At 45.8% G+C, this 20,247-nt stretch overlaps 1 protein-coding gene across 2 annotated transcripts in view; it reads left to right on the forward strand.

Annotated features, from left to right (window-relative positions):
• Nucleotides 1-3,237: 3,237 nt before the first annotated feature.
• The window catches only part of MRPS28 (mitochondrial ribosomal protein S28), a 35,513-nt gene continuing 18,503 nt past the window's right edge, over nt 3,238-20,247 (forward strand). Inside the window, exons 1-2 of one of the 2 annotated variants that reach the window (XM_081919903.1) lie at nt 3,238-3,538; nt 12,869-13,050. In XM_081919903.1, coding sequence (XP_081776029.1) covers nt 3,404-3,538; nt 12,869-13,050 — 317 coding nt within the window. In that variant the 5' untranslated portion in view covers nt 3,238-3,403. Of the gene's footprint in view, nt 3,539-3,603; nt 3,820-12,868; nt 13,051-20,247 lie in introns of those variants that run through there. The other variant, XM_081919902.1, reaches the window with a different exon arrangement.

Genomic DNA, 20,247 nt, shown 5'->3' on the forward strand with positions numbered 1-20,247 from the left:
AGTCCAGAGAATTGGGTGTCAAGCTTTGGGTCTTGATTGTTATTGAGTGTTGATATACTTACCTGTCCCTCACCTAAAACGCTTACTCTGTCTCCAAAAATATTTAGGTCTTACACACTGTTTTAAATATAAGGAACTTAATCATATGCGGGTGGCGCTGTGGTCTAAGCCACAGAGCCTAGGGCTTGCCAATCAGAAGGTTGGCAGTTCGAATCCCCACGATGGGGTGAGCTCCCGTTATTTGGTCCCAGCTCCTGTCAATCTAGCAGTTCAAAAGCATGTCAAAGTGCAAGTCGATAAATAGGTACCGCTCTGGCGGGAAGGTAAACAGCGTTTCTGTGCGCTGCTCTGGTTCACCAGAAGTAGCTTAGTCATGCTGGCCACATGACCTGGAAGCTGTCTGCGGACAAACACCGGCTCCCTCGGCCTATAGAGCAAGATGAGCGCGCAACCCCAGAGTCGGCGACAAGACCTATCAGTCAGGAGTACCTTTACCTTTTAATCATACCTAAAATAGGCTAGTCTCACAGTAGCCACAAGGTGGAAGCACTTGAACAAACTATTTTAAATGAAGATATTGAGCTAAACCATTATATTTACAACAGCAAGAGGGCGTTTTGTTTTCTAAACTTTTGAAAAAGTAATGTGTCAGGCAGGTTTATGTCTTGTGCTGAAACCAACCAAGCATCTACTTCTGTTACTTTAATATCCCGATTTTTCGGTAACAGAAGGATCACAAGAACAGTACATAACTATAGTCCTCTACAGTCTTGCTCTGCTAGTGCCATAGGGTTAGACGCCTGTGCACAAATTCTTGGGAATCAACAATTTCTCCCCCCCCCCATTTTTGTCTTGAAGTTAGTCCTGTTTAATAAAACAGTATCAGGGCAATGGAAAATAGCAAACATAATACAATTCAAGGTGGTGTGATTCATTATACTTAAACTATGATTAACATTCAGTGCAGTGCACCAACCTATATCACCTGCTTATATAAAGTATTTGACACTATTCTTCAAAAGTTGACTTAGAACTTACCTAGATTTCAAATTCATGTGGTAGACCCTTGTATAGTGGTACCTCGGGTTACAGACGCTTCAGGTTACAGATTCTGCTAACCCAGAAATAGTACCTCGGGTTAAGAACTTTGCTTCAGGATGAGAACAGGTTCTCCAATATTGTGCTGCATTTTGGAGAAGACTAAAACAGAGTAGCGGGAGGCCCCATTAGCTAAAGTTGTACTTCAGGTTAAGAACAGTTTCAGTTTAAGAACTCCCATTATAGTAACTAACAGATCCATACTTGGAGCCATTTGTGATAGTTACCCACCCTTCCCCTACTTCCTCTGGCACATGCACCCCTCTGGCCTTAGAGAGGAGTGGTGATGTCTCTCAAGTAACACTGGGTTTTGGAGCACAACATGCGCAATATGCACAACAAATCTAGCTCTGTTTTAGTCTTCTCCAAAATGCAGCACAATATTGGAGAACCTTTTTTCGGTTCAGGGGCCATTACCAGAGGCCTGGGGTATATGCTCATGGCAACCTGATCTATAGAGGCTGGTCAAAAGCTATATACAAAACTGAGCATACCATTGGGCAGACTGAAGCAGGCATATTGTTTGTAAGGAGATTTCTTCTTCTTGGTATGCTACTGCTGGTTTAACAGTGACAAGACTACACATCTTGCCTGCCTGGCTCAAGAGGGTCATAAAAAGGAGCAAGCTGGGTTAGGCCAATGGCCCATTAGTCCAGCAATTCTTTCTCGCAGGACCTGCATGCAATAGCACTCTCCCCACTTGCTGTTCCCAGCAATTGTTCTCCACCAATCTAGCAGCAACAAAACAAAGTAACTCAGGTGAAGGAGCTATAACCACGGCCAGTAGGAGAAGTGGATGAGTAAGAGTGGCAGTGGTGGTGAAATCTCTTGTGCTAGCCCTGATCTCAGCCTCATGTACCTCATAATGTTGCCTCAGGAGAGTAAGGAAAATTCTCAGGGAAGATTCACACCCTGGCCAGCTCTTTCTTGATCTGCCCTCAGGCAGAAGATATAGAATCATGATTAGTCACACCAACAGGGTAAAGAACAGCTTCTATCTGGGTTGTTAGGCTGCTGAATGAAAAGATAACAACAGGGCAACTGACTTTCAGGTAAACTAGGGGAATTAAGGCTAAGAAAACGGGGGGGGGGGGTGCTTGTGTAATCTCACTGTGTACAAGTTGTACAATGACAATAAAGTATTTCAATAAGCTTGTCATGAGAATAAAGGGGGACAGAATCGGGGATGGTACCTTAAGCTTCTTGAAAAGGTGGAATATACATACTAGTAAGTGGCTTCATTGGGGCTAATGTTTGTAGACTAGAGTCGTACCTTGGTTCTCGGAACGCTTTGGTACTCATCCGTTTTGGCTCCTGAACGCCACAAACCCGGAAGCAAGTGTTCCGGTTTGCAAATGTTCTTTGGAAGCCGAATGTCCGACACGTCTTCTGATTGAGTGCAGGAAGCTCCTGCAGCCAATCGGAAGCTGCATCTTGGTTTTCGAACATTTTCAGAAGTCAAACGTTTGAGAACCAAGGTACGACTATTGGTATAATTTTACTGCTATTTTAAGTAGCATTAGAATGATTTTACATTGTGGGATATAGGACAAAATAAAATAAAAAAGACAGTAGCTCTGCATATTCTCCATTTTCCCTATACCCTGTCATAGGTGAGATCTGCAACAAAATGTTGCAGTGTGGGGATGCTCCTGTGTGGAGCTTCAGGTCCTGTTCCAGGATTCTCCAAACCTCACTTTGCCCTCTTCTTCCTTCCACCCTTGGTCAGCATCTACAGTGAGCTATTCTGGGGTTCAACCCCCCCCCCCGTCCTCGTCCCCACCCCATTTTTTTATTTTTTGCATTTCTGCTCTTAAGTTCCAGAGGTTGCTCCTTCCTCCCTCGTGTCTTTCTATATAAGGATCTACATTCTACAATGTCTAAATGGCCCATTAAGTAACTGGTAGCTACAGCTCCCATAAGTAAATAAGCAAGCTTGCTGTCTGGCTTAAGCGCATGCGCAGTTCTCTCTCAACAGGCTGTCGGCGTTCACAAAGCCAAGACACTTAAGCTCCTTTCCGCCTCGCGAGCGTGGTCGGCCACGTGACGAGATGGTTCCTGGCGTGATTTCTCCTCAAGGGAAGGGGCGGGCGTCAACGGCCGTCGCTGACGCGCGGGTTGGTTGCTACGGAACTTCATTGGGGCGGAACTGCAGTGAGAAGGGTTGTGCCTCCCTAGGCTACTTCCGGCGTGAGGCCCAGATACGTTTAAGCCTTTCTGCCTCTCGGGGGCGGGCTTTGAGAAGGGACCGTTTCCGGCGCAGGAGGAGCTTGGCTGACTGCAAAGCGCGTGGCAGGTGTTTGCCATGGCGGCGGCCGTTATCGTCGCGAGACACCTGAGAGCCTCTTTGGTAGAGGCGCGAGTCCTCTGCGGGGCTACAGGAACGGCAGTTGGCTGGCGGCGCCAAGGTCTTTCGGGGCCAGGAAGCGGCGGAAGCGAGGTGCGGCGCGTTCGGACGTGCATCCCTTCTTACCCTCCCCCTGCTTCCTTCTAGCATGGCTTGAGTTTGTTCCGGGGCGGAGGGCGACAAACCCAGCCCTGCTAGTGGATGTGTGTCAGTGGATGCTTTTTTGTGTGGGAATCTCCCCTCCTCCCAGTCCCTTCTTTGCCTCTCTTTTCCCTCTCGCATTTACTTCTGAGAGGTACTGCCTGGCCACGTGTGTGCGCGTTTACTCGGAAGCCGGTCCCGCAGAGTTATATGGAGTAATTAATTATCCCCTGGTAAAATACACAAGAGAGTTGTAGCCTTATGTTTCCACATTTGCTTGTAGGTAAGCGACAGGGGTGGCGCTGTGGGTTAAACCACAGAGCCTAGGACTTGCCGATCAGAAGGTCGGCTGTTCGAATCCCCGCGACGGGGTGAGCTCCCGTTGCTCGGTCCCTGCTCCTGCCAATCTAGCAGTTCGAAAGCACGTCAAAGTGCAAGTAGATAAATAGGTACCGCTCTGGCGGTAAGATAAACGGCTTTTCAGTGCGCTGCTCTGGTTCGCCAGAAGCGGCTTAGTCATGCTGGCCACGTGACCCTGAAGCTGTACACTGGCTCCCTCGGCCAATAAAGCGAGATGAGCGCCACAACCCCAGAGTCGGTCACGGGACCTAATGGTCAGGGGTACATTTACCATTTAAGCTCGTCGAACGTAGCGGGACTGGTTTCCAAGACGGGAAGATCTGAGTCTGTGCATGTTTACTTGGGAGTAAGCCCTGGTTATTGCCCAATGTGGCTTACTCCCAGGTCAGAGTGTACATGGCTGCAGCCTTGGTAGGTAGTGTAAAATAGGGATGAGCAGATTTCAAGCTTGTAGAATCTACTGAATAGATTTCTACTAGAATGCTGCTACCCACCAACTGGAGTGGTGGATCTGTGAGACATACACTAATTTGGGCATTTAGATTACTCACATGTAAATTCTGTTTTGTTGTTCAGGGAACCTCCATGAAAAAAGAGTTCTCCGAGCTTCAGACCTCTGTCAAATATGTGGAGGGCTGTAAACAAGATCAAAGTGGTCAGGGCTTGGCAGTGGCCCACCCCCCATCAGCCTGGTTGTTTACACACACATAATTTGACTGCTTAAATAGGTCTTGTGAATTAAATAATTCTGAGCCCAGGAATTTGTTTCGAGTACCAGAACAAAATAGAGCTCACAGGTTTTTTGGGCCGTCGGTTTTTAGTATTCATGATGAAACCGAATAAGTACTCACAATGAAGCCAAATTTTTTGAATACAAGCTCCTTCATTTGGGTATATTTTCTTATACTTTTCTATATAAACAGACAACACCATGGGCAGGATATACATTTTTGTATAAACAGACAAAATAAATAAAAGACTGCATAAGTTTTTGCTTTTGAGACTGCAGTCTTCAAGAATCACCAACACTGAAGTAGGCATAGCGCACAAACTAATCTGAATAAGTGTGCATAGATTCAGCATATAAAACACAGTATTTGTTTCTAGCTCTTTTTTATCAGCTAATATGCAATATTTAGGTTTTAATTAGAAAAGAAAATTATAGAAATAAAATTTAACACTTAAACTCATAGCTTGAAGTAGGAACAGAGAAATACCCAGTCTGTGTTGGAATCTTTTTCTCATAGTCTCTTGTTATTTTCTCTTTAGTTCCTCTCAGGAAACAGCACTTTCTAACAATTCTCAGTGGATCATTTTGCACAATCCAGACATGCATTTCATTGGGCAAATACATATTTTTAACCTAGCTTTTAATGGAGTTGTACACAAGACTGAAGGTGGCGCTTGATCCTGGAAGTCCTTTCCAAGTCACAGCTTGGAATCTTAGGGTATTCAAACAGTTGCAGCCATCCTCAGACGTGTGCTCAAACAAGCATAGCATATGAACCAGGCTATATTTCTGATTGTGACAGCTGGGAAATATGGCTCTGGTCTTGCAGACTGCTGCTAGATATACAATCTGGTTTGTTGCTTTGTACTGAAAAACCGTTGGACCCACTTAAATCTGTAGAAAAGTAATTTTGTGGAGCAGCCCCAAATCTTCTCCAAACAGCTTCTTAATGTGTTAGGGAAAAAATGTAACTTTCCAGAGCTACAAACTAGCTATATTTAATCTCCAGAAGTCTAAGAATGAGGTGAATATTTCTTGGACAAATACATTAACGAAGTACATAAAATATGAGGCCCTGTCTTTAGGCTAAGAAGTGACACACAAGAAAAGAAAGGGGGAGAGGTTAGAGGTATGAGATCAGTTAGAGGGTAATAGATTGGTTAGAGTAGCATGTATGGCATACTTTTCTTTGCATATATCTGGTTTGTGTGAGCTACAGATATGTATAAAAACATACCTTTGCAAAACTTCATTTTATGCATGTGTTTATTCTTGCTGCATTACTTGCAAATAACCCCACAAAGGGTACTTCTTCTTTTTTAATGGCAAACTGGGCGCTGGCAGAGGAGGGAGGAAAAACTGCATTTATATACTAAATGTGCAGGAGGAGGCTCTGTCTTGTAGCAGCCCACTTGATTTCTATGGTGGGAACTGAGAAAGGATGTTTAAATTGTTAGTTAATTGTTAGCACTCCATCTACCCTCTGCTGGCCCACTCATATGCAATTCCTCATCATATTTGGCTATTGGTTAGTGCCTAATATTTATAGTTGCCTTTATTTCTAATTCAAAACTAGTGATTTGTTTGTAAGATGACACACACAAGTGGTCTGGTATTTTGGATAAGAATAGTTTGGCTCCAGATTTAGCTGACAAATTATTCTAGGTCAATACTTCACTTAGGTTGCTCCTGCTGTTTGTTTTCTGTCGGCTCGCCTAACACATCAGACTGCTATTTTTTAAGCAGTGCTAACAAGGACTAGGAGTGGTTCTCATGTCTCTTACTGGGTTGGGTTGTATCAATGTCTAGTGTTTTCAGCATCTAGGTGATATTTTTGGTTTCATGCTTCAGCAAATGTTCAGATTGTCCATTGTATATTGTTCTTCTGAGTCAGAATGTGTTTGTATTCTCATTACCTTCAGTTCTCACCTTATTAACTTTATTTGCTGTTGGCTTGTGTATACATATAAAATGTACATACACTAATATGTTTATTGACCACCATGTGCCAAATAATGGTACAAAATCTTTTGTCAGATAAACCAAGTAGTTTCTAAGGTAGAAGGAAGTTTCTGTTATTGCTGATATGTGCTAGCATAGTTATTCTTTTGGTTTTTAAAATTCTGTTTACCCCAATGTTGATGACAGTTTTTGAGAGAGGTTGTGTACTTGTAAAGCAGAATGGTGCTAATATATGTTTCCACTTGGCTTGTCACTTAAAGCTTGTTATTCAATTTGTTTGCACTTTTTTATACAGTATGCTTATTTTCATTCATTCTATCAATATTATATTAAGTAATATATGAACATTCAAAGTTTATCTATGTATTTGCTCCAGCCATGCAGACTTAGAGCAGGGTTGGCAAACCTTTGGCCCTCCAAATGTTACATATCTTTTACCCATGCTGGTTGGGGATGATTGGAATTGGAGTGTAACAACATTTGGAGGGCCTAAGGTTAGCTACCCGTGGCTTAAAGGGAAAAACTATGTTGTTATCATAAATCCTCTTTTCTTTTCTTGGTTATGGACTGGATTCTAGGACTCAGTTGAGTTGGCATCCTAACCTCAGAGACACTTACTTGGCTTTGTGCATTTGCACCACTAGGATATCTTTCTTAGAGGGGTGATAACTTTCCTGTTTTCTAGTGGCTTTATTAGCTGCTAGGATGATGCAAATTGGGATGGTTCAGGACAATGTCTCTTGTATGCCATTTTTTTGTACCATGAATGTCATGAATGATCGCTGTGAAAGTAAGGAAAATATGAATATCTGGATGTTACATCTTCATTCACTGTTAAGAAAACATAAGAACAGCCTTGTAGGATCAGGCCAGTTGCTTGTGTAGCCTAGCATCAATATCCTTATCCTTATTCTCCATGCAATTGTCTAATCAGCATTGAGAGGGTTTTTTTTACAATCAAGCGGTGTATAAATTTTATGAAACAAGCAAACAAACAATCCTCTTAAAGCTAAGTTGGTGGCCATCACTGTCTCTTGTGGGATTGAATTCCATATTTTAACCCTGTGTTGTGTGAAGAAGTACTTTATGTGTCCTATATCGTCAAACATTCAGCATTACTTGATATCAACACGTTCTTGTGTTCTTAACCATGCTACTTAAAAATGTTCTAAATTGAAACTCTACACTTGGCAACAGAATTCTGAGGGTAGATTTACATAATTAGCTTTTCTACCATAAGCTGCCCTTTGGCAGTAACTTTATAGCAGCTCCTTGTTTATCTGGCCTTGTGGTAATGCGCAGTTTGATCATATCTTAGTTTAATTGAGCCAAGTGATGAACATTCCTTTTGGTGTGCATACAGGCAGGTCCTTTTGCTCCTCCCTTTGTGGCAAGAACACGTAAATCAGGAAGTCTTCAATTAACTATAGTTTTGCCCTGCTCTGATCTTTTGAAGTAGCCTACAAGGCTGGGCAGGTGAGCAGTTGCAGAACCTCAGAGAGCTCTGCCTGTGACAGAGGTGGACTGAGACCTTCTGAGCTTTTTCCTTCAGTCCTCTTCTAAGGTCCATTCCCTTCATGAGAACTGCAATCTTCACAGCAGGATTAGGGAATATTTGGCCCTTCAGGATACCCAAGGGTTCTCCACCACTGCCTTAGAGGAACGATGGTTCATATGTAGTGCTGCAGCTCAGCTGGTGCAACAGACTTCAGTGTGTGTGTGCAATGCACCTTTCTTTTGTCCCTTCCAGGTTCCTAAGGTGACCCCTGACCATTAGGTCCAGCCGTAGCCGACTCTGGGGTTGCAGCGCTCATCTCGCTTTATTGGCCGAGGGAGCCGGCATACAGCTTCCGGGTCATGTGGCCAGCATGACTAAGCTGCTTCTGGCAAACCAGAGCACGGCACGGAAACGCCGTTTATCTTCCCGCCGGAGCAGTACCTATTTATCTACTTGCACTTTGACGTGCTTTCAAACTGCTAGGTTGGCAGGAGCTGGGACTGAGCAACGGGAGCTCACCCCGTCGCAGGGATTCGATATGGCGACCTTCTGATCAGCAAGTCCTAGGCTCTGTGGTTTAACCCACAGCGCCACCTGCATCCCTTTCCAGCCTCCTACATGTCCCCAAAACCAGCTCTGGGAGGTTAGGGACCCTCCAGATCACATTTAGGAGGCACTAGGCAGGAGGGAGAAGAGGAAGAAGAAGTCACATTAGAGCAGTGGAGCTTTGTGGCACCTAACTATATAGATTTAACCCAAAATGCCTTCCAATGAGTGCTTCTGCACTCTCTGTCCTGTTGGACCTCCGTGGTGGGTTGGGAGGTCTTTGGTTCTTCAGACCCAGGGAAGAAGGTGCCCATGAGGATTCCATTTCTATCTCCATCAGACCTAGCTCTGTTAGTTCTGGTTTATGTTGCTCCTGCCCCCAGTTCTGGATTTAGTGATCCCCTGAACACCAACATCAGGCTCAGAGTTTGACTACTTAGCTGGTGAATCTGCAGCTCTGTGTTTTGATCGCCACTAGGCTCTGAGGTCATGACAGGTTTCCTGTTTTGCCCATACCAGAGAACTATGGTTAAAAGCTTCGGAACATGCCTGGATAGGAAACCATGATTGGAAGTTGGTTTGATATTCTGGCTTGCTCCCAAGCTGGTTCAAACAAAATAAGTTAGTTTCCTTGCTGACACAGAAGTGAAGGGACTGCATGTGCAACTGAAAGGCTTATTCATATATCAGCCTGTGCTACTTCCTTGATAAGAAGCTTCAGTAGAATCAGTCCCGATCAAGTAAATGTCCTTGGCTGAGGGGTAGCCAATATGGTGCCTTGCAGATGTTATGGGCTAAAACTCCCATTGGCCCCAGCTAGAGTGGTCAGGGATGATAAGAGTTAATAGTTCACAACATCTAGAAGGCACCTTGGTGGTTATCCCAGCTTATCATTACAGCAGTTGATAGGACGTGCTAGTTTTGACAGCACCAATCACTCATTTGGTGTGAGAGTGGAATTACTCAATCCCAGTCTTTCCTCCACATAGCAGGTTTAAAAAAATAGTTTCAGTAGTTTTTTGACTCTATATAGCAGTGTTTCCCAACCGGTGTTCCGCGGCACACCAGTGTGCCGCGAGACGTTGCCTGGTGTGCCGTGGGAGGGAGGCGGGCGAGTCGGGTGGCGAGAGGGGAGAGGATCGGGCGCGGCAGAGGCCAGCCCCGCGCTTGGAGAGGACGCAGCAGCCGTCGCCAAACCCGATCCTCCTCCTCCTGCTCCGCCGCCGTCCTCTGGCTCTCGGCCGGGAGGAGCCTGCGGCGACGGGGCGGGCGCCGAAGTTGGCAGAAGTTGGCGCGCCTCCTCGGCAGCGCCTTCGTCCTCCTCCTCCTGCCTCTGCTCTCCTCCGGCGGCGGGGGCGCGCCGCCGCCGGATCCGCGCGCAGCCTCTCGCCTCTGCCCCTCGCCGCGCCGGCCCAGCCAGTCAGCCAGCCGAGGGCGGGCGCGCTCTCGCTCCTCGCTCGCTCTCTCCGTGGCCGCGCCCGGCGCCAGCCCCGCAGGACGACGCTGCGACGAGCGGCCCTGTGTCGCGAGGGGCGGAGCCCAGGGGAAAGGACCGCCCAGCAGGCGCGGCTGAGGCGCGCATGCGTGGCTGGGGGGTGCGCGCCCTCTGCTCTCTGCCTCTCTCCCCCTCCCCCCTCTGGACCCCGCGCGCGAGGCTCTCCGGGGGTGGGAAAAGGGTTTCCCTCAGGCGGAAGGCCCCGTGGGAGCCGGGAGGGGGGCAGCCGCTGCTCTGGCTCCCCCCCGCCCCGAACCGGCTCTTCCTTTCGGTTCTGGCGGGGAGCGCGCTCTCCCCCCCCTTGCGCTCCGCTTTCCCCTCAGAAGAGCCCCCTGCTCCCCGTAATCGAGGGTGATCGTGCCCAGGGGCTCGCCAGATCCCCCTCCGGCTGTCTCTTAGTCCCCACACGATCCCAGGAGCGCGACGTGGAAGTGTGTGGACACCCGCAAAGGTCAGGGATGCTTCTCAAACCGCCAAGAGGCAAAGCCAACTTCCCTCTCACCTGGCCCAGGAGTCCCAGATGCGCCAGTTCTCAACAACAAATGCATAGAACAGGGTGTGCAACCCAAGTGAATCACTATTTTAAGCCATTCCGGGGGGGGGGGGGGAGATGCAACCCATTCTTAAATCTTTCCTACTGAAAATGACCTAAAAGTGTTACATTTGGACGGATCGCCCCCATAACTAATGTTGCATCATCTCACTATTTGCAGCAAGCATATACATTCTTTTCCACGGTTAACTTTTGTATACCTCAGAGCACCAAAGTTTATTTCCTAATTGCTTACTGATCTGCTGGTGAAGCAAGTTTTCTCTTGACTCCCCTTTGAACCATCAACATATCCTTTAACATCCTTTTGACACTAATCAATAAGTTACATTTTTCTATCTTTTTTATTTAGCTATAAATGCCAGGCCATCTCTTTTCTCTGCCTGGAGAGGAACAGATTGCTCTTGCCAGAGGTCAGATGTGATGGACTTGAGAGGATTCCCTGCTTTCCACCATTCTGTCTGTCTTGACTGCCCCCCCCCCCGTTTCTTTTTCAACTTTCTCTCCAGACTTCCCCTATCAGCATAAAATTAGGCAGAAGAAGCTTGGTTCCCTACCCCTGATCCAGTGCAGGGGGGGGGGGGACGACAAGCAGTTGTAGACAACCTTATTTTAAAAGTTCTCTTCATGTAACTTTAGTACAATTACATCCTCTGTATATCATTTATATCAGAAGTGGGGAGATGATAAATTATGCTGTACCATGCAGCACTAGGGACGCGGGTGGCGCTGTGGGTAAAACCTCAGCACCTAGGGGTTGCCGATCGCATGGTTGGCGGTTCGAATCCCCGCGGCGGGGCAAGCTCCAGTCGTTCAGTCCCAGCTTCTGCCAACCTAGCAGTTCGAAAGCACCCTTATGTGCAAGTACATAAATAGGGACCGTTTCCGTGTGCTGCGCTGCTGCTGGCTCACCAGAGCAGCTTCGTCACGCTGGCCACGTGACTCGGCCGGGAGGAGCCTGCGGCGACGGGGCGAGCGCCGAAGTTGGCAGAAGTTGGCGCGCCTCCTCGGCAGCGCCTTCGTCCTCCTCCTCCTGCCTCTGCTCTCCTCCGGCGGCGGGGGCGCGCCGCCCTCCCCGGCCGGGGGGCTCGGCGGGGCCCGCGGGGAAGGAGGCCATGTTCGCGGCGCGTGGGATCGCGGCCCCCCTCGCCCGCCTCCGGCCCGCTCCCCTCCCCCTGCGCGCTGCCCTAGCCATGCGGGTCTCCTCCCCCTGCGCCGCCGTCCCCTTTCCACATCCTCGGAGCCGTGGTCCGCCTACCACCCCCGGGCCGCGGCGCGGCTCCCAGCCCGGGCTGGCCTCCGCCTCCTGGGACGCGCGCCCACCCCCGCGGCCCCCCAAACTTCGGAGCAACTCTCCAGACGCTTCTCCCCCGCCTCAGTCTCCCTCCTTTCCACTTCTCTTCCCCCCTTCCTTCCCTCTTTCTTTCTCTTTCTCTCCCACCCGCCTTTCCTTCTATTAACTTTCCTTTCCCCTCCCTTCGTCCTTCCTACTTTTACTCCTGGGCTCCTCCCCCCTTTGCGCAGCCACAAATCAATCTCTCTCTCTTTTTTCCCCTCTCTCTCTTCTTTGCTCAGACGCAAAAAAGCGCCGCTTTTTGGAAATCCGGACTGCTGTCCCCGCTGAAACGATACTTTAAAAAAGGAAGAACCCACTGGCTCTTATTTCTGTTTAAAGCAGTAGATCCCGAACTCTTTTGGCCCACTGCCCCCTTGGTTCCACATCCCCCAGTGTCCCCTATGCTTACTCTATAGAAAGCATTACAGGGGTTAACGCAGCTCGCTAAGGAAGATATTAATAGAATTCTGCATTTGGGGGGAGACCCTAACAGTCATCTACCATTACCTTCTATGCTGTTACTATTTTTTTTTTTTTTTACATAAGTAAAAAGTGACCTTTCCCCATCTGGCATGGTGGTGTGCCTCGAGATTTTTTTCATGAAACAAGTGTGCCTTTGCCCAAAAAAGGTTGGGAAACACTGCTATATAGGTGGATCATTGAATGTAGGCTATTACTGCCTATTGTTGTCTCTAGATTGGGAATCAAATGATCTAAAACAAAAGTATGCTTATTTAGTGTTTTGTTGAATGAGCTGGCGCACCAAATGTGTAACTAAAAGAAAAATTAATATTTTTTTATTTAGGTTCCTTCCAGGAAGGCGGAATCCTTTGCATCCATGTTGAGGCGCTCTCCTTTAATTCAGATGGGACCTTGCAAAGACAAAATTGCCATTGGAGAAATTTTCCACATCACAGAAGATGATCTGTATATAGATTTTGGTGGCAAATTTCATTGTGTATGCAAGCGACCAGAAGTAGATGGCGAGTAAGTAAAACATTCATGATGGAAGTTTAGGGAAGCTTTTAATGTTTAACAGACCATTGTTGGAAGCCACCCAGAGTGGCTGGGGAAACCCAGCCAGATGGGCAGTGTATAAATTATTATTATTATTATTATTATTATTATTATTATTATTATTATTATATAATATGTGTGATAAAAGTTGAATATTCATGTATTTCAGGCAAGTTCACCCTCAGATATTGAAACTTCACAATCTCATCATTGGTTTAGACATTGCCTTAAAAGTCTGTTTTTTCTTTTCTTTCCAGCTGCTAAGGGAAGTGACCATAAAAGATACTTTGCATTTAATGTCATAGACAGGCTTCTATGACAGTATAGGAACCTGTTCACCCCTCTGCCTCTTAATGAGGCAGTACAGGTGTATAATTTTTCTCCTGCTTGTCCTGGCTCCAGAAGAAGGGAAGGAGCTAAAACAGGCAGCTATGGCTAAAGATTGCTTTTAGTACTTTTTAAATCTGCTCATAGTGTTGCTGGCAATGATCTCCTGCTGCTGTCACACGTGCTCCTGCATTCTAGTAGGAATTGCATGAGGCATCAGATGGGCCTCAGGACACAGAATGGGTGAAGGAACAGGGTAGAGTAGAAAGCAAACTGAGTAAAACAAGTCTTAACAGAAGAGAGAAAAATGATTTTGGAGAGAGGCCCTTCCCACAGATCTCTATGCTGTTCATGGGAAGTTAGGGTTTGAGATAGTTCTAGGAATTGAGGTATGGGGAGCAGAAGGGAGATGAGAGCTGACCGAATTGAAATAACTAGACAGATGTGGCTCTGGGTCTCTGGTTTTAGATAATTTTGCCATGCAACAGTGGGGTCAGATAAGATTAAAATACAGTGGTACCTCGGGTTAAGTACTTAATTCGTTCCGGAGGTCCGTTCTTAGCCTGAAGCACCACTTTAGCTAATGGGGCCGCCTGCTGCCACTGTGCCGCCGGAGCACGATTTCTGTTCTCATCCTGAAGCAAAGTTCTTAACCCGAGGTACTATTTCTGGGTTAGCAGAGTCTGTAACCTGAATCATATGTAACCTGAACCGTATGTAACCCGAGGTATCACTGTATACATACCAGCTATTTCCCAACACTCCATCACATTCAAAGAAAAAGAGTTACACTTTGAATTCTCATTCCAATGGGTACTGGGTCTATTTCCTGTGCTTTGTCTGCTAGCTGAGCACAAGGCTTGAAGAGTGGGTAACACAGTCCATTTCAGAGGATCTGCACTAATTGCTACAGTCAACTGGAGTAAAGCAGACTTCACTCCCTACACAACCCCACATTGATGGATGAAAGGATGGGAAGCTGGGAGAAGAGTTTCTTATCTTTCTGTCCATCATTGAAGTTGTTGTTGCTATTGAAGGTCGGGAAGGAGAGACTGGAAGTGGTAGGCAGGGTTGGTTTGTGAGGTCAGGAGATGAGAAAATAGGAGGGAGAAGGATTGAAACACTTGCCCCCCATGTCCCCTAACATGCCTTTGAAACTTTATAATTCTTTAGCTAGTTTACAAGTAATAACCGTGGACTTAAGTGAAATACTTTAAGTTAAATAAATTTGGTTAAACGTCTGTGCAAAAGGTAAGCTATTTAAAGGAAAACGTGTTTCAAAAATAGTCTGTAAACCAGGATTGTAAACTATAACAAAAAGGTTTTGTTGTAACTTGTTCCTTTCCTCACTGGATGGAATTCCTAAGCTTTGTAAAATATGTTAAATAGATGTGCTGACTTACACCCTTGCAAGCTCTTCTCTCTTTAACAATGAATAACCAAAGCTATCTGATTATTAACAGTTTCTTTTTGTGTGTGTTCATTTTTCCTTAACTTCCTCCTCAAAAGAAAAAGTGGTGTGAGTTTCAGTGACTTGAGATGGTTGCTGGCAAATAAAGTATGTAATGCTTACGCTTCTAGCCACAAACTACTGAAATCCCAGAAAGAAATCTTTGACAAGATGGTTTTCCTTGTCCTGTTTCTGTATCATAGAAGTGTATGTGTTTTTAAGAGAATAGTTGCTATTTTATATTTAAAGAAGTTTAAATTCAAAGAGGGTAGTATTTTAGAGCTGCTGTTACACATTCACCATAGCTCTTAGTCTAAACAATGCATGTGGTGCCAGTATGTCTACTGTCAAGCAATAGACAGCTTTTCTTTTTTTTTACAGCACTCACACATAGTAGCTGTGTGATTGCAGGCTGAATCTATGCATTCTTCCAGCAAATAACTCCCCAACTTTATTTATAGTAGTATATACTTTGGAAATTATAACTCTTTATCTACTGTGGACATCATATTATTCGCTTAGTTGCCTTACAGTGTACTTTTTGTTTTGCCACCCACTTTGTTGTTCTGAAGAAGTTATTTTCAGCCGCAAACTGAGGTGCTGCTTTCTGTGGTTCGGTATTCCACAAAAACACTGTTGCCCAAATTGCTGAGACCATGAATCTGTACCCATTTTTGGAGTACGTCTTTGTTTAGCGCTGTAGACAATTAAGCATTAGCTAGCAGAATTTACATCTTGGAGCCAGTCATTGCAAAACATAATCCATCAGTATTGTCATTGTACTTGAGGGTCTACTCAGCTTTTTCTAAATGAACTCGTATCCTTTGCTTGCACATGTAGATGGGTTAACATAAGGATCACCAGAGCCAGATGCACTGTTGAACTGAACTAAACGTTAACCAGTTCATGGCGGCTCAATAACTTTGGCAACTCCCTAAAATATTTCTTTTCAGGAGAACTTGGTATCCCAGCGGCGGCAGTGGCTAGGAATATATCTCTTCCCTTGTGCCACCTTTTTCCTATTGCCTCTAGAGGCTGTACAGGCTGGGACAAAGGTGGTGCTTCTATCAGTGGTGAATAGAACTTCCTGGTTTCCTGCCCTTGCCAGGTCGAGGACATCTGAGCAGAAAGATAGGGATAGGGTCACCGGATTAATGTAGCTATTTCTCTCTTCCCCCGCCCCTGCTTCACACCTTCTCCCTTATAGAAAATAAAGAGAAAGAGAGAGATTATGGTGGCATGGATAGAAATAAGGAATTTCCTTGTTTACTTGGCTCTGGCTGTATGTGACCTCCAACCAATTCCCTTTGAGGAACCTTAATAACAGAGTTTCAGTGAAGCAGCATTAAAAATGGGGTCCAGAGAGCCAGTACTAACCAGAGAATAACTCATAATCATAGGCTGCTCTAAAAGAAGAGTCTTTAAGTGCTGGTGGAACACAAAGTGGAAGATGCTCAAACCTCTTGGGACAGCAAGTTCCCCATATGGGGTGCTGCAACAAAGCAATCATTTTTGCATGTTGCCACCAAACATGCCTCAGAAATGGAGAAGGCCTCATGTTTTCTGGTTCCACATTTGCTTTTTAAAAATTGGGAGAAAGGGGTTCTGGGCTTTGAGGGCTGGTTAGCTGCTTGACTCTCCCTTGCCCACCTACTCACCTACCAAGGCACTGTTCCTGCTCAGGTGAAGAGGCCTCCCATGTCCAACTTTGGGAAGGAAGCAGCAAGGCTCCAGAATCCTGTCAGAGCATCACGTCTCCTTCCCTAAGTTGGGCAAACACTTTCTGGGTTTGGGAAAGGAGGCGCAAGGCTCTGATGTGGTCCAAGAGCCTTCCCACCTCCTTGTCCCCCCCCCCTCCCAAATGTGGCGGTACTGCTTACCATTGTGTAGTGCCAGAAAAAAAGCACTGGCTGTGACTCTACTATCAGTGTAGTCTGAACCATTTCTACTCAGAAATAATTCAGTAGGACTAACTCCCAGGTAAGTGGGTTAGGATTGCAACCTTTGTGCACTTTTAACACTCGACGTCCCAGGCCACTTGTATTCTTTTAGAAGTTGCAGTTCTCAGATGTCTAACAAAGCAATAATGTACCGAGGCACCAGGACTGACTAGAGAGAGGAAAAAATCGCAAAAGTGAATCTCAAGCTCACATCCTAGTGGTAGAAGTTGTTCCAAGTCCCTGCTGCTGGATCTTCAGGGGAAGAGCAGAGGTGCTGTGGGAGTAATTAAGGTGGGAGAGGGTCAACTGGTGACTTTAGGCTTCTCATTTGACCTTGTCATGTGCACATGGATATTCTGTTGGCTGCAGAAGAGAGTGCAGCGCCATTCTTCCTCCTTCACTTCCTAGGCTCTTTAGCCCCCATTGAGCCGGGAACAGTGGCTGAGGACAAAAGCTGTATACACTGTACAAACAGAGCACCAAAGCAGCAGTACACTGACTCATTCTTCGCTCTGTGTGAGAACTGAGGGGGACTCTATTCACTTCCTTTGTGCTGGTGTCTGTCAACAGCGCTGTTTGAGGCAAGGCCTATTGTGCCGGCCAATGTTTCTTATTGACCCAAGTCTGTGCCTGCAATGTTCCCAGGGTCGAAGTTGCGAGTGAGAGAATGTTTGAAAAGGGGTAATCATAGGGTAAATGCATTTTGCTGCATTGTCATCTGACCTATTAAATCTAAACTGTGGTCTTTGTTAATGCAAACAGGTAATTATGTAGTCACAGCTGCAGCTATTGACATCTGGTTACCGCCCTAAGGGGGGAAAATAGGTGGTTTTCTCTACAGTGTCTAGGTCCTTGAAAGCTTGACTTTAATGATATTAAGTGGAAGTAGAGGATGGATTAGTGAGACTGACAGGTCAACAAGGTAGTTTTATACATGTAAGGGGGGAAAGCTGTGATATGAACTTCTTCATCCTACCTGTTTCAGCATTTTTCCATTGCTGTACATTTGGCTGTTTTGTATTTCCCGATCTAGTTTCTCAGTGACTGTGAGCCAAGTTTGGGGAGTACATTTTGTATCTTGCCTTCCTGCCTCTTTTCATATTCTAATACCATTGTCACTTTCTTTCTCATAACTGACTTACTGCTGTGGCACATATGTATGTTATACCATCCCTCTAGGCTGAGCTGCTAGGAGCTCAATATTTATAGCATTATTATGCGTAACTTTAAATCCTTAAGTGGTAAGTGTGCTAGGGTGGTAATAGCATTCCTGGCAATAAATTATTTTTATTGCAGCTGCCTTGCTTTCAGCATAAAAAAGGTTGACATTCACTGTACCAGTTGAAAATCCTCCAATGTAAAAGCCTGTTTCCAGTGTATTTTCCAGGGGATTTTGAAGGCAGATGTTTTGAAAGTCACTATTCTCCTCAGGGCCCAATAATGTTTGTTGCAAGTTTGGTGATGAACTTGAATTTGGAAAACAAGGCTGTAGTGAATGTAAAGTCAGATATAATTCCAGCTCACTTGATCAACTTGACTGATCTCTCAGCTCTTTGCTTTTTAGCTGGCTACTTGAGTTTTGAGTCTAAGCCACCGCTACACACACACACTATATTTATCAGTCCTACATATTGACAAATGGATATATCATTTGGCATGGATAGGTGGGTGCCATAATAATAAGAAAAAACTAGGACATTAGCGGGGAGATAACTTTTGAATATATATTTCTGGTTATTATTTTTGATAATATACAAGTCACTTCCATATTTTCATAAGCTTCTGAGTTTTTCAGGGGCGCATCTAGATTAGCCTTACAGTGGTGCCCCGCAAGACGAATGCCTCGCAAGACGAAAAACCCGCAAGACGAAAGGGTTTTTCGGTTTTTGCGACGCTTCGCTAGACGATTTTCCCTATGGGCTTGCATCGCAAAGTCTTTGCCCCCCCCCCGCCTGCCTAACCAGGGGCTTTTAAATCGCCCCGGGACTGTCCGGGGCGATTTAAAAGCCCCCGGACGGCTTTTGAAGGCAGGCGGGGGGGGAGCAAAGACTTTTGCCCCCCGCCCGCCTTGGGAAGACCTCTTCCCAAGGCGGGCGGGGGGCAAAAGTCTTTGCTCCCCCCTGCCTGCCTTTCCGGGGGCTTTTAAATCGCCCCGGGACAGCTGAGAATTCCTCTGCTGTTCCGGGGCGATTTTAAAATGCTGGCGGGCGGCAGCGAAGCCTTCACTGCCGCCCGCCAGCATTTTCAAAGCCCCCGGGACTGTCCCGGGAAGGCAGGCGGGGGGGAAGCAAAGACTTTCGCCCCCGCCAGCCTTCAGAAGAGGTTGGGGGACAGACTGTCCCCAGACCTGGTCTGAAGGCGGTTCGGTTTCCATAGGAACGCATTAATTGATTTTTAATGCATTCCTATGGGAAACCGTGCTTCGCAAGACGAAAAGACTTGCGGAACGAATTAATTTCGTCTTGCGAGGCACCACTGTATTCAGTTACTGACCCATTTATTTATTAGTATCAGATATTTTAAGTAAACTATTTCTACCTAGTCTTTCCATCCAAAAGAACTTGCAAGGTGGCTAACAAAATAGAATCACAATAAAACAATTAAATAATCATTTAATTACATAACAGTAATTATACACATAGCTGCAACACCAACAAGCAGTAGATCAGGCATACAGTAGTAAATATAAACAGTAATCAGCTTCACCTATCCCAGAAGCCCCACGGACAAGCCATGTCTTCTCTAGCTTCAGGATTGCAATGAGTCCCCACCCCACCCCTCTTCTGTATTGCAAGGCATACTTGCAAATCTTTCCATTACCCTTTTCTTTTTAAAGATACAGTAATTAAATAAGTTTATAGACTATGAAAATGCATATTACAATCAGTACGTGCCAGCCTCAGCTGTGGGCATTTGCCACCCATACACTGACCATTGTAGCTGCTTTCCCTTATTGTACGTAGCATGAGACCAGCAGAGTTGAAAAATTGTGTTGTGTGCTTTTTTTTAATATGTGGGAGAAGTTGGGCAATGCAATGCTTTGACTTACAATGAGTTTACTTCTATTATTTATTTTATTTTGTAGCCCACACTTTCCCCCTGAAGGGCTCTCAAAGTGGCTTTACACAAAAGCAATAAAGAGTAAAATTGTGTAGAATATAAAAATTAAAATTATAACAGTCAAATCATGTAAAATACAGAGGGTGGGGAATACTTAAGCTGCAGCATCAGCATTATTGAAGAGCCAGGTTTTCAGTGCCAGTTGTAAAAAGCAAGCAGTGATTGGGCCAAAGAGACCTACTCAGGAAGATATAATCAGCAATGGCTGATAGGTCTCAGGCTCTACTGCTCACCCACCTCACTTCTAAATGCAGGGGAATGAGGAGAGGGACTTGGCTGTTGACGAGAATGCACAAATTGGTACATGTGGGATGATACAGTTCTTCAGGT

This window comes from Podarcis melisellensis, assembly GCF_964234715.1.
Source record: "Podarcis melisellensis genome assembly, chromosome: 7".
NCBI lineage: Eukaryota > Metazoa > Chordata > Lepidosauria > Squamata > Lacertidae > Podarcis > Podarcis melisellensis.